This window comes from Limanda limanda, chromosome 20 (genome assembly GCF_963576545.1).
Source record: "Limanda limanda chromosome 20, fLimLim1.1, whole genome shotgun sequence".
Lineage (NCBI taxonomy): Eukaryota > Metazoa > Chordata > Actinopteri > Pleuronectiformes > Pleuronectidae > Limanda > Limanda limanda.
Genome location: NC_083655.1, coordinates 1,787,790 through 1,801,917, shown reverse-complemented (window position 1 = coordinate 1,801,917; position 14,128 = coordinate 1,787,790). Strand labels below are relative to the sequence as shown.

The 14,128-nt window shown below is 41.0% G+C and overlaps 2 protein-coding genes across 4 annotated transcripts; one reads left to right on the top strand and one right to left on the bottom strand.

Annotated features, from left to right (window-relative positions):
- Positions 1-104: 104 nt before the first annotated feature.
- On the top strand, positions 105-3,056 carry LOC133026707 (diamine acetyltransferase 1-like). The gene is made up of 6 exons (XM_061093633.1): positions 105-337; positions 1,405-1,456; positions 1,541-1,618; positions 1,894-1,995; positions 2,079-2,119; positions 2,565-3,056. Exons 1-6 carry the CDS (start codon positions 275-277, stop codon positions 2,739-2,741), a joined length of 513 nt encoding a protein of 170 aa, XP_060949616.1. The 5' UTR covers positions 105-274; the 3' UTR covers positions 2,742-3,056.
- A 4,873-nt stretch (positions 3,057-7,929) lies between these two features.
- Positions 7,930-13,953, bottom strand: apoob (apolipoprotein O, b). 3 transcript variants are annotated; one of them, XM_061093752.1, is made up of 9 exons: positions 13,912-13,953; positions 13,476-13,595; positions 12,513-12,635; positions 12,360-12,392; positions 11,758-11,812; positions 10,726-10,821; positions 9,999-10,090; positions 9,066-9,155; positions 7,930-8,955 (listed from the first exon to the last, which is right to left on the bottom strand). In XM_061093752.1, exons 1-9 carry the CDS (start codon positions 13,927-13,929, stop codon positions 8,908-8,910), a joined length of 675 nt encoding a protein of 224 aa, XP_060949735.1. In that variant the 5' UTR covers positions 13,930-13,953; the 3' UTR covers positions 7,930-8,907. The 3 variants fall into 3 exon arrangements, with proteins under 3 accessions (XP_060949735.1, XP_060949736.1, XP_060949737.1); XM_061093753.1 differs by having other exon boundaries at positions 7,930-8,952; XM_061093754.1 differs by having other exon boundaries at positions 7,930-8,851.
- Positions 13,954-14,128: the final 175 nt, after the last annotated feature.

Below are 14,128 nucleotides of genomic sequence, written 5' to 3'. Positions count from 1 at the left end.
TGGTCCCCAGCCTGAGCCTGGAGCCCGGCCAGCCAATCGGCTCGCAGCTGGGGCCGGGTATAAAAGCGGAGAGGTAAACAAAGCCGGGGATAGTTTGACGGCAGCGACCCGGCCGAGGGCGACTCTTACTGGATGTTCCTGACTCGACGTGCGCGTCCGGACCCGAGGCTGACTGTGGGGGAAAAGCCACTGAGAAGCGAATGAAGAAATATCTAATCTTTCACTTCACATACAGAGGACTTCTCACGAAAGGCAAGAAGAGTAAAAGGAGAAAATGGAGTATACGCTGCGAAAGGCTGAACCAAGGGACGTGTCTGATATATTACGACTGGTGAAGGTAGGTGGGCCACACCGGAAGCGAGGGTTCGAGTGCACGTCAGGTCGCCCGGGTTGAATCCAGCTGCCCGGTCCGAACCAGGCTAGCTCGCTTATCTAGCGCAGTTATATTTAGCCAGCTCAGTTAGCTCCAGCTAGCTTAGTTAGCCTTAGCGAGCCCAGTTATTTTCCGGCTAGCTCCGTTAGCCACAGCTAGCTCTGACGAAAGCAGCCAGCCGAGGCCTCACATGGACGGATTACACCGATTAGCGGTGACCAGGTGACCGGGTGGGGGGGTGCAGAGCTCTGGACGTCGAGCTGGAGGATGTGGGACAAACACCCGGACATCCTCCGACTGTCCTCGGCCTTTGTTTACAAGCTCTCCGCTCCCATCCAAATATGGTCTCACTTCCGCCCAGAACGCTTCCGTCCCATGGTCTGTACCTGTTGGTACAGTTGTGTAACCACTGATGTGACACACCTACACACACGTCAACACATCAATTACGAACACATTCTTTATTATTATTATTGTCAGAGTCCTGAGGGATTTACCAGAGGTTGAAAAACGAGAAGTTTCCCCTCAGAGACCAGAAGAGACATTTGATTCGACTTCTCCCATCGATGAATCAGGTTCAACTGATCGATCTGATCGATGAGACTCATTCAACGAAGCCTCAACATGACCTGCGTGTTCACAAGTGTAGTTTAATGATGTGGTTATTGAAATAAGATACGACATTTGTAGGGTTAAAGTTATAAACGGCTGCAACTCCTGGTTTATAAAACCCTGCATGCCTGTGCATGAACAGATATATATATCATAGATGCAATCCATGTTTGTAACTGATAATCAAGATGTTTAATTAAATGACACATGATTTTAGTTTTTCAGCTCTAAAATCCCTTCCCCAGAATCTTTTAAAGACTCATTTAAATTATTTTGCATTTTCAAATATCAATATTGACCTTAATAAAGTGTACAACTGTATTGGTTTGTATTGTGTTGATCAACTAATCGATTAACTGACATTAATTGTGATTTCAGTACTAGACGTTAACTCTGTTGTTTTTTCTTCTTCTCTTCAGGAACTTGCTAAATACGAGGAGATGGAGCACCAGGTGAGACTGACCGAAAAAGGTGAGTTGTTTTTAAACCTCCGGCTTTTCTCCCGCACTAATTATCATATTTCTACTCGTGCTAAAAAGTGTTGCTCCGTTGCAGATCTCCTTGAAGATGGTTTTGGTGAAACCCCGTTTTACCATTGCATCATCGCTGAAACCCAAGAGAAAGGTGGAGATGGTACGTAAGCAGAGATTTTTATACGAGGTTCAACAGGAAGTTCACGCAATATCGTAAACAGGCAAAGCTATCCCTCTGAGCTAATGTAGCATATAGCTAATGCTAGGTATGCTAATAATGGGATAGAACATCTTTTATAGGTTGAGAACCACAGGTAACCATTTATTTAAAAAGGGTTTTGAATGAATCCTGAATTATATCGGAGCTCTTTCTCCTCCCTCCTTGAAGGCAGAACAAACGTAGTAACATCTCTGGAACTCCCTTGTCTCCCTCAGGTCTGAAGGTGGTGGGTTTCGCTATGTACTACTTTACTTATGACCCCTGGGTTGGCAAACAGCTCTACCTGGAGGAGTTCTACGTGATGGATGAGTACAGAGGTAAAAACAACTCCTGTTCTCGTCTAGAGTTTAAACACATCTCAGCTACTTCCTGCTTTAAAACCCCATTTCCCTCTTTCCAGGACTGGGCATCGGCTCCGATATCCTGCGGCACCTCAGTGATGTGAGTACGTTTCTAAATTAGAAAACAGGACGAATAGAAAGTGGATGTCAGGAGCAACCACTTGGTTTTATTCACAAGTGCAGTTCATTCTTTATTTGGAGGTTTTCTTACGTTGTGACATCTCCTCAATGAATAACAATCCAACAGTCGCAGACCAGAAATACACACATTACACATCCGCTGGTTCTCGTACAACTTGTACCAATAAGCTGGTTGGATATAAGTAAAAATAAGACATTTCTTTATATTTTTAAGTCTTTCTGCTTATTCTTAAAGCGCCAAGACTAAAAATATATTGCTCATATGGCCAGGACCCTCTTTTATATCCTCGTTTTTAGAGTGAGGACAAATATTAGTCTTCAAGTTTGTAGTTGGATAGGAAAAAGTGAGAATAGACGTTTTCTGGAGGAAAGTGTCTCACAGTTCACCCGTGTCCCTCCTGCAGCTGGCGATGAAGACGCGCTGCTCCGGCATGATGTTTGTGGTGGCGGAGAACAACGAGTCGTCCGTCAATTTCTACAAGGGGCGCGGTGCCGAGGACCTCTCCCAGGAGGAAGGCTGGAGGCTGTTCCGGTTCGATAAGGACAGCCTCGTCAAGATGGCCACTCCGGCTGAGGAATGACGGAAGGCGAGCGGAGCAGAGGAGGGAGACGAGGACACCTGAGGAGGGCGTGTCCGGCTCCTCTGCTGGCCTCCACGCAGACGAGGGTTCCTTTTAACAAGTTCAGCTTTTAAAAAGGGGAAATCTGTTTCACTATAACAAGGTTGTGTGTTTTAGTTCGCGTGTGTTGCTTAATCACGTTTCTAATGTTTTACGCTGAATAGCTGTATATGTGTTTATTCTTACCTTCCATTGATCATTCTTTGTTAGTGCTGATGCATTTGATGTGCAGGGAAGACTTTCCATGACTTTACAATAAAACTATAACCGATCCCACCTCCTGGTCTCGTGATTCTGTACAAGAGTCCAACTGCTGGATTCAGATTCAGTTTAATTTGCAAATATTTAAACGTCCAATCTGTTACAGCAGCTGCACGTTTACAAAACCCAACTGGACATCACATCACAACGTTTCACTCTGCAGATAATGTACAACTTCAGAGAAACACAAAAATAAAGTCACAAATTAAAGCCCTCAAAAAGCCAATTAATTTGCCTGAATAATAATAATAATTATCCTTACAATTTCAATAAGGCCTCATGTCTGTCAGTGCTCGGGCCCTAAATATACAAACTATGGAAAAAAACTAAGGTAAAAATGAAAACGTTACAGTGAAAAAGCTGTTGAGATTAATCAGAAGTGAGAATTCAGATTAACATTCAAAGTTCACAATGTCCAGATTCATCAGAAGCTAAACAGACACAAGAGGGAGGTCAGAGTAGAGAAGTAATCCCTTCTAACCTAGTAGATGCAGTGTAGAGCTCAAGTAATCTATTACACCGTCACTCAGTTAGGATTAGAGGCCCTCCCTCTGTTTTCCTGACGTTTGTCTAAAGTTCTTTACAGTTTTTCACAATTGTTAACACACGTTTTTCAAAACAATAACGGCTTTCTCAAAACTGCACACAGAAAACTGAAAACCTCACACACAAAACGCTAAACCTGACACTCCCTTTGCAAGATGACTCATTGCCATCAAAATGGAACTCGTGTTTTCATTTGGTACACACAGCCATGTTTTCAAATGACACACACATACCATCTATTGAGAACACACAACTAAGCATTTGCTTACACACTTCCAAGCATTTACAGCACACTGAAGTGCAAAATTGAAAACACAATCATCGAAATGGAACACACCATATGAATGACAATGACTGGAGAATTAGCCATTTCTCCTTTTGTAAACTGTCTCAGTGTAGGCCTACTTTTTTCATAGTCAAACATAAAACAGCACACAAAAAGGTTTATTTCAGTACACACAGAGAACAGTACAGTACTGACACAGACAGCATGAGAATGCAAGTTACAGTATGGACACAGAGAGGTCAACACAGTGGGCTACAGTGAGACACTGTAGAAAAGGAACAATATTGGATTACAGGTACAATACATGCATGTGTCAGTGCTGAATGTTTGGTACTAACAAGCACAAACTCTCTCCGTAACTCCTTGATCGTCTATCTATCTAATGTTCTGTTCGAATGGGACCTTGTACACTGGTTTCATCCACATGGCTCCTATGAAGAATACGGTCCAATGTAGAGGAACTGACGGTCTGGACGTTTCTAAGTGTAGCAGTTTTATTTGTCTGAGTGTGATAGCGTTGTTCTCATGAACCATATCTACAATTTCAGTCTCCTGTTCGGCTGTGAAAATACGTGTTCTTCCTCCACGGTGTGGTTCTCTTACAGTCCTGCAAAATATAAATACTGTGAGCACACTGTGTTCTATTCTATTCTATTGTTCATCAAACAAAACAGAGGCTGAAGACACTTTTATGCTGCAGTCCTGATTGCAAATTGCTCAACAGACCTGAATGTTTAGAGATTTGAGTATTTGTGTGTTGTAGGTTGATGCTTTGAGATTTTAGGGTGAGAAGTGTGTGCAACAACTGAACATTGTGTGTAGTGTTTTGACAACAAGGTGATGTGTAATTGAAATCAGAGTGTAAAGAAGGAAAGTCAGAGTCTAATGAGATAAGGGAGTGTGAAGTAGTGCCAAATTGGGTCAAGCTATTGGTACATGAAGTGAATGTTGTGCAAATTGTGCCGAATTTTTGCTTTTTGTGTGTTAACAACTGAGAAAAACTGTAATACATTTTAGTGAAACTCCTTTGGACTCGCATCGTTGGAGTCGACACAACCAACTCGACTTGTGTTCACCAACAACCTGACCTCAGAGGAACCTCATGGAACCGGAGCTGTTATCTGAACCTGGACTCTTCCTCTGCACCGTAAACCAGTTCCCTCCAGTGTCTGTGAACTCACTGTTTTCGTTTCATGGTAATTAGCTGATCCTGGTTATGATAAAGCTGGAAATCAAACAATAGCTCCAGTTTGTTAGACACACGTCTCATGAAACATGATTCAACAGATCCAAATAACTACAGCCTCTAAAAACAAGCAGCAGCTCCTCTGTCGTCTTCTGGGGATGAGATGTGAAACCTAAACCACTTCATCATTTCTTTGAAAAACGCTGACACAGCTCGTCACGTGAAGTTCCTCTTTCGTGTTGAAGTGAAATGTGTTCTGGTGGATTCCAGACAGTTTCACTTTGACTTAAATACATTTAAATGATTAGTCAGAGTCTCAAGCTGCTTTAAACACGTATGTGAACCTGAAAAATACTTGGAACCAACAGTAGCTTGAGTTGAAGGCATCACGTTTAAATCCAGGGAGTAAGTCCGAAGAGGTGATATTACTTATGAGATAATGTTTCATTTTAAACACACAGGAAAAAGATCTCATGGGTTTTTGGACTCAAAGTTACAGAAAATACAAACTAATATTTCGGGGAAACAAGAGAACAGCAAAACCACAGTGGTCATATTTGAGAAAAGTTTACAATTACATGATTTATATTTAGTGAACGTGTTTGATTTTTGGTTGAGGTGTTCTGTCTCCTGAGATAAATCGCTATCGTCTGCACAAACTTCACATCAGCTGATTAAAGTTGCTTGGGCTGCGTTCAGGGACGTGTGGTCACACCCAGTAACGTCTTGTTCAGCAGTCACGTTTCTGTGAGTTAAAGAGGAACTGATACGGAGGATGGTTGGACTTTCCTTTTGAACAGTGGTGTAGAAAGTACTTGAAAGCCAGACTCATTCAACCCCCCCGCTGCTATAAGGAGCGATACAGGAAATCGTTCCTCCCAACTGCAATAAGACTGTTCAACTCCTCCCCCTCTGTCAGAGCCTCCATCACAGAACTGCACTAAACCTGTCTCCTGCACTGTGTACCTGTACAACACTCCGCTCCATGTACACTTCACATCATATATGATATGTGTTCATATACACCATATTGATATTATATATCATTTTATACAATAATATTGTCTTTTGCACACTCTGTCTACATATTCTTAGACTCATAGTATATTATATTACCTATTGTATAGTCAAATACTTATATTCATATTCATACCTCTACTATATATCATATCATCATACTCTCTGTATATTCTTGTTTACATAAGTCTATATACACATATTTATACATGTGTACATGTTATAATTACTATTGTTATATCACCATTACTATTATTATTATATATACTGTTGCTGCCATTATTACCATATACTGCTTTTATATTGGTATAATTACTATCATATATAAATATATATTATGTTATATTATATACTATATATACTGTACTATTCTTATATACTGTCTAACAATAACATTACCATCATATCATCAGTACTATTACCATCATCTTGCCAATGCACCTTATCTACCTATTTTGTTGTATTTTATCTTGTGCTTCTGTTTTTTTATTCTTTCTACCTCAATACTCCGGTTAAAGTAAAAGTCACCCGTCAGAAAATGACTTGAGTAAAAGTCTTAGAGTTGCTCATATTAAATGTACTTAAGTATCAAAAGTATCTGGTGTTGAAATGTACTTAAGTATCAAAAGTAAAAGTACAAGTACCAAAATTAAAAGTGCTAAGTGCTTTATAGTAGTCCTATAGAGAAACAAAACAACCCAAAATTGTTCAGTTCAGGATTTTTTTCAACAGACTGAAAAATTATAACAACACTATATATATAATGTATAATTTTACAAATTTTGAACCCGAGATGCTGAGATTAAAATAGTATTGGTATCTGAACTTCTAGAGACAACAAAGAATCAACACAACAGAATAAACAAGTGCCTCTTGATTTTACCTAAGAACACTAATAGACCCAATGAACCTTTTGTGTCTATTAGCTGTATTGTGTAACTGGATGTTTACCTGTATACCTGCCGCCAGCTTGTCCTCTCATCTACATGAAAGCCTGTTTATTTATCATTTGACTATCTTCACTGAATGGGCCTGCGGTTGTGTTTGCATTTGTTTCCAGCAGGGTGACAACACACCTGTAGGGTCTCTTGCCTGTAGGGACGACAGAGTGAACACACAACCCTGCTTGAAGTTGTACACATCAGCCAGTTTGTACAATATATATATAAAGACTCAACAGCTTCTAAGTTGTGTTGAGTCAGCACAAAGGGCGTCTAAGGATTGGAATTGGCAATATATAGATATATAATATTTTTGCTAAAATTATATTGGCATTATAGTGAGTGGAAAACTGGGCCTGATTACCCAGGGTTCCATTTGGCGAGTTCCATTAAAAAACCTGAATTGTGTGCGTGAATATGCAGTAGAGAGAGAGAGAGAGAGAGCGAGCGTGCACGTTGCAACAACCTCCGCTGCTCAAGTAACGAGCCAGTTTTGAGAATGTAAGAAGTAGAAAGTACAGATATGTGTTCAAATGTAGCGAGTAAAAGTTAAAAGTCGTCAGGAAAATAAATACTCGAGTAAATTACAGTGAAAAATCTACTTAAGTACAGTAACAAAGTATTTCTACTTTGTTACTTCCCACCTCTGCTTTTGAATTTCAAGAAGTTCAAGTGTTGAGGCTCAAGTCGACTCCTCTGCTCCAAAGCTCGAGTCCCTTCAGAGTCAGAGCACGGGTCGGGGGCGTGTCTACAAGCTTCCAGAGGCAGGATTTCCCTCAGGGAGTCGTGTGACCTCTCGTCAGGTCAACTGCTAATCCCTTCTCTGGGGTTTAACTTATCTTAACACGAAAGGAAACTTGGCCGAGGACTTCAATGTGAGTCGAGGTTAAAGAATTCATGACAGAAGTCGCCTCAGATCAATTCTGTGTTTATTGACGTTCAGATAAATCCTCACACAGTATATACAGTGTATTTTACTCATGGGCAATAATCACAGTCTCATCCAGTTTGTTAATAATTCAATTCTTTATGGAATGCAACTTAAAGCAAACAGCAAGGCAAATAAATAGCGAACAACGAGAATGCCAACGAAACAAAGAACTTCAGAAAATATTCTTATATTCCAGATTTACAACACTGGGATTATACAAGTAATATTTGTATTTTTCTTCCCCTGCTCAGCCTCAGCTTGTTTTTCAGTATAAATCTTGACCGATAGCATCTTGTCGATCTCGGCGGTTGTGAAACAAGCAAAACCTTTACAAGACTAATAAAAACAGACTGAGAACATAAACACAGTCCGGAGCTGTGGTGGAAACTGGGAAATTCCATCTATCAATACTTTTCAATCGTCAAGTTCCCTTCACGAGTGCAAATAACAATTATAAATTAGAAAAATTCCTTCAGTGCGACTTTCAAGCTGTGACAAATAATAAAATATAACACCGTATATATTCTTTATGTTGGAATGGATTAATGGATTAAATTACGTTTTATCTAGATGTTTTTCAATATTTCTGAGATTTAATAGTTTCATGTTTTTAAGTGTAACTGGTCTTTATCTGCTGGTGACAGATGTTACAGACGTTTTGTTGACAACTAACACACTAAAAACACTGTGAGATTTTTGATTAATTAAATAGAAACTGGATGAGCTGAAGTCAGTGATAAAGAAGCTGGGACTGGTTACATGGGGGGGGGGCAGATGGAATGTGAACAGAAGACGTGTGACGAGTTTGTTCAGACGGGATCGTCCATCACACTCACACTCGGCAGGAGGTCAGAACCTGAAGCTCCAGGTTGATGCTCACATTAAAATATTCAAAGAACGAACCTAAAAAACAAGGTCATAGGTGTGAGTGTGTGACTGGAAGCTGGAGGTCGGTCGCCTCAGCTGCTCGAGTCGCTGCTCTCTGTTTGCTCTTTCTTCTCAGACTTCTTAGAAATAAAAAGACACAACAATCAGAGAAGCCACAACAACAACAACAAACCACCAACACACATTCACAGAGATGATTACAAAACGTTAAATAGTGAAGAAGACTCACCTTCTTTTGACCAAACGGAGGTTCTTTCCACAGAGTCTCCAGCGTGACTCGGCCCTGCTGAGCCCAGGTCAACGCAGAGTCTCGACTCCCCTGGTCCACACACAGGCAACAGCATTACACACACGCAGGTTAATCCTGTTATTTTAATAAACAGTGGCTTTTAATATGAACTCGTCAAATCGTTTTTGATCCCGACCTCCTCACACCACACGTTTGCCTTCACGGACAGTGAGCATGAACCCACACCAGTCAGAACAACGATTTAACAATGGGAGAATTTGGATCTTCACATCATTTAACTACACAGCACCGGGGCTGCAGGACTAAACCAATCATAAAGATTATGATTATGAACCAGTGAGACAGGTGGAGAAAATCTGGGTCACAGCCATAGACTGTAGCACAGAAATCAGGTGGTGTTGAATGTAATGATTTCTGGTAGTTGTTAAAATAACATATATTCTAGGGCTGGGCAAGTTAACTCGTTTTAATCGAGTTAACTCAAGTGATGAGTTAACTCGATTGTTTATCCGCCAATTATTTTCTTTTTTCCTGTTCTGCAGCAGTCAGCAACAGACTTTCACAAAATAAAAGCCTGACTTTCACAATAAAACAATAAATAATCAAACCTGAGTTAATGCGAGATAAAATAATTAATCGAGTTAACTCATCACTTGAGTTAACTCGATTAAACGAGTTAACTTGCCCAGCCCTAATTCTGACATATTTTCAAAAATATATTTTAATATCCCTAAATATTTGATTCCCCCAGAATCGTTCGGGGTGGAGGAATAACTCGAACATGAAGATTCATTTCATAACAGGCAGGTTCCTGATTGGAGCTCAGTGTCACAGCCAGTCGATATGTACTGTGACGTTTCAGGAGATGAGACATGTTGACACACATAACACAAAAAAACAACACAAACACACCTTTAACACGGCTGCGGCCTGCTGAGGGTAAAACATGGAGGCACTCAGAGCCACGAGTCCGACTGGAAACAAGAGTCTCTTCACCCTGGAGCCTGAAAGCAGAGAACACTGGTGTCACGGCTGCTGTGAGACGGGAGGAGACGTCTGCTCCTCATCATGAACTTTGATTTAATAATTAATCTCATTACATCTATATTTATATCATGGTCACTTATAATGGTTACATTGCAATATTTATATTTCCATTATGCTATCTTGTAGTATTATTTATATTAGGGTCACTTACTTTTTAATTATTTTCTGTATCATGGTCACTACTGTTGCAATATTACTTATAATATTTTCATTACAATAACACTTACATCATTCCACTTTCTCCCCAGTACCTGCTTTTGCACAGTGTCTGTTTTGCAGGTTGTTTTTGTTTTTGTTTCTGTACTCTCATTATGTGTAGTTTTTAGTAGTGTACATATTGTGATCTTTTTTATTGTGCTTCGGCACTGTTATTTAAATTCTGTTTTTCTCTTATTTTGCTGTAGCAAGTGAATTTCCCCGTTGTGTGGATAAATAAAGAAATCTAATCTAATCTAAAACACACAGAACTTTGTCACGTCCTGTTTCTACTGAGGGTAACATGAGGAGAATGTGTTCTATGGGTTCATTTCACTGTCAGGTAGAGTTTATTACTTTAAATGTAGGTCAGCGAGTGCAAACGAGTACAAGTTACCTTTGGCCAAGTAAAGTCCCAGAAAACCAGAAAAACCCACGGCTGCCACACTGGGGTAGAGGTCCGGGGGGGGGTCGCTGAGGAACTGGTAAGTGTCTGACGGATCAAATGAAGAAGTGATGAGGACGAAAGCAGCAGCCAGAGGAAAAGAAATGTGGTTAACTGGCACAAATTAAATTAAACAATTAAACTAAAGGTTTGAATTTAAAAAAAAGTTCATTATATCTGAGATTTAACCGGTTTCGTTGATCAGGTTTTGAAGCGTTGACCTGATTCTCATGTAGGGTTACAAAATTCCGGGAATATGCAAACTTGGAAACTTTCCATGGGAATTAAGGGGAATATACGGGAATGTACGGGAATTAACGGGAAGAAACTGGAAATGTTGTGGGTAATTTATACTAACTGTATTTACCTTGTCATATACAGACATAAATATAAACATTTTGTTGTGTCATAGGCTGATTTGAGCCCTGAGGAAACTTTGGGCACTTGACTATATGCTTCTGCATCGTTGTGTCATTCTTAACATAGGTCTTTGCACAGTATTTGCAAATGTACACAGCCTTTCCTTCTACATTGGATGGGGTGAAATGTCTCCACACATGAGAGAGTGCACGTGGCATTGTTCTGTAGAATAAGATGAGAAAAAAGTTTGTACAAACACACTAATGCAATGCCAGAGATATAAATAGTTAGCCAAACAATTGGAATCGTCTGTAAACATATTTTACAATTGATGGATAAATGAATGGAAATAGTCTAGATGAACAGATGAACAATCCTCAATCAGCATGCTAATATATTTTCCCAGTAATATCATGGAAACTTACCTGACTAGTCCTGCACTCTACAGCAGGCCTCAGCGTTTAATTTGCTTATTTTTATTTTTTTTCTTCAAAATTCCCCGAGCTTAACTTCCCGTGGAAAGTTTCCAGAAATTAACCGGAAACTTTCCGCCCCTTTGCAACCCTATTCTCATGATTATTGATGATTCTTCAGTCCCACGCTGCACTGATGTGACTCTCTCACCTGTGACTGTGGTGACGGACCAGTTGACCGAAGGCTCCACCGTCCTGTAGACCTGCTGCAGGTGGAGATGATCAGCCGGAGCAGATGGAGTCGGACAGAAGAACAGGTTCAATCATCTGATTCACACTGAGCTTCAACATGCACAAGGAAACTGACTTCCTCTGGCTTCTATATACTTATGAAGACCTCTCATGGCACAATTAATGGTTCAAACCTTTTTGTTTCAGTAAAATTGCGAACTCTGAGAAGGTGGAACATTTTATAGACTTCACTAATAAAGACAAGTCACATGTGGAGCAGAGACATGAAGAGAAATGAAAGGAACAACCCATCATCCATATGGAGAGATTGCCCCATTTTTTAATAAAACACGAGAGAAGCTAAAGTTTAAAAACACAGAACCACTTCAATATGAAAATAAGGGAAAAAGCAATCAACCTCATAAGAGATGTTTGGACGGGTTTTGTGCAGAAAGGTCTAAACTATCAGATTGAAAATGAGTCATAGATATGCATATTAAGCTTATTATTACATGAGTAAACAGCAACAAGAGTTAGAGATTAGACTTTTAACTTTTAACTGAACGTTTAGCCGTCACCCACCTCAGCTTTCCCCATCGCAGCCTGACTGGAACGCTGCAAAGAAACAAGAGAAACAAAACCAAGCTCGTTAATTTACTAATGTTCCTTCTGAACAGGTCTGGGGGGGGGGGGGTGTAGAGTCACGAGATCTTTGTCGGAGGCGTTTTGACCCACCTGACACTGGCTTGTGAATGGCTCCGCCCACTTCCTCAGTGAGGCGACGCCCTGCTCCATCGGGCCGACGTGTATCTCCGTGCAGACGGGTCCTGCTTCAGGTGAGGTGTAGAGAGACGGCAGCTGAGACAGAGACAACACAATCAGGACAGAGACAACACAATCAGGACAGAGACAACACAATCAGGACAGAGACAACACAATCAGGACAGAGGACACGTGAGGACAGACAAGCATCTGAAGCAAGGTCAAAGGTCAACTCACAAGCTTAGGAGCCTTCAACTCGCACAGCAAGAAAAACTAAGGTCACAAACTTTAACTTGATCCCAACAAACACACAGGATCACACAAACACACAGGATCACACAAACACACACCACACAAACGCACACGACACAAACCACACAAACACACACGACACGAACACACACAACAAAAACACACACGACACAAACAGACACGACCCAAACACACACCACACAAACACACACCACACAAACAGACACCACACAAACACACACCACACAAACAGACACGATACAAACACACACCACACAAACACACACCACACACCACACAAACACACACCACACAAACACACACCACACAAACACACACCACACAAACACACATGACACAAACACACACCACACAAACAGACACAACACAAACACACACCACACAAACACACATGACACAAAACACACACCACACAAACGACACAAACACACACAACACAAACACACACCACACAAACACGCACTACACAAACACACACATATTTATATATTTAAACACTGATGGGATATTAAAGCCAGAAAAAAAGGATGAAACTTTTCCCACTCTAAAGAATTATCACAGGATTAATGAGTGACGTATATTTACCTTGGATTTTTTTTAATTACTTTGTAATAACTTTATTGAAGTAGTTAAAGTGCAGCCCCCCCCCCTGTCATCACCCACCTCCTCCAGGCTCAGCAGCGGCGGGGAGTTCTTCTTCTTCCCCTCAGCAGCGGCAGCAGCAGCGGCCACGGAGCCGATCATCAGGCCCGCCAGCCCCGGAGCTGCGGTGCACAGCGCCACCTGGCGGCCGGACGGCAGAACACACGCACCGGTTAACGAGGAGGTAGAAGAGCCGCGTGACGCGTCTTTAAACACGTTCATCACATCGAGCTTCGAACACAATAAGCGATTAATCGATTCTCCAAGAGATAAACTCTGTGTCACTGCCTAGCTAGCAGCTAGCCACATGCTAACCCCAGATGTGCTATCTTCGTCTGATTCGCTGTCGCTGGTCACATGTCACCGCGTGACGCTGTGAGTCTGTTTCATTGAATCACAGAAACTTAATTATATCTAAATATCATTCAAAAGGTTCAAACGTCTGAATACAAGTTACCAGTTTCACAGAGGACATCTTCCTTCTTCTTCTTTTGCTTCTTCTTCTTCCTCTTCGGCTGTCAGAGAAGAAAACAGCGTCGGAGGTGCAACAGCGACTCCTGCTGGTCCGGAGCGGGAACTGCAAGTCATAGAACTGAACATTCACACCAAAACTGATGTTTTTCTTATTAAAGTCCATTAATACTTTGTGGAACTTACTGTAGATCACATCAAAT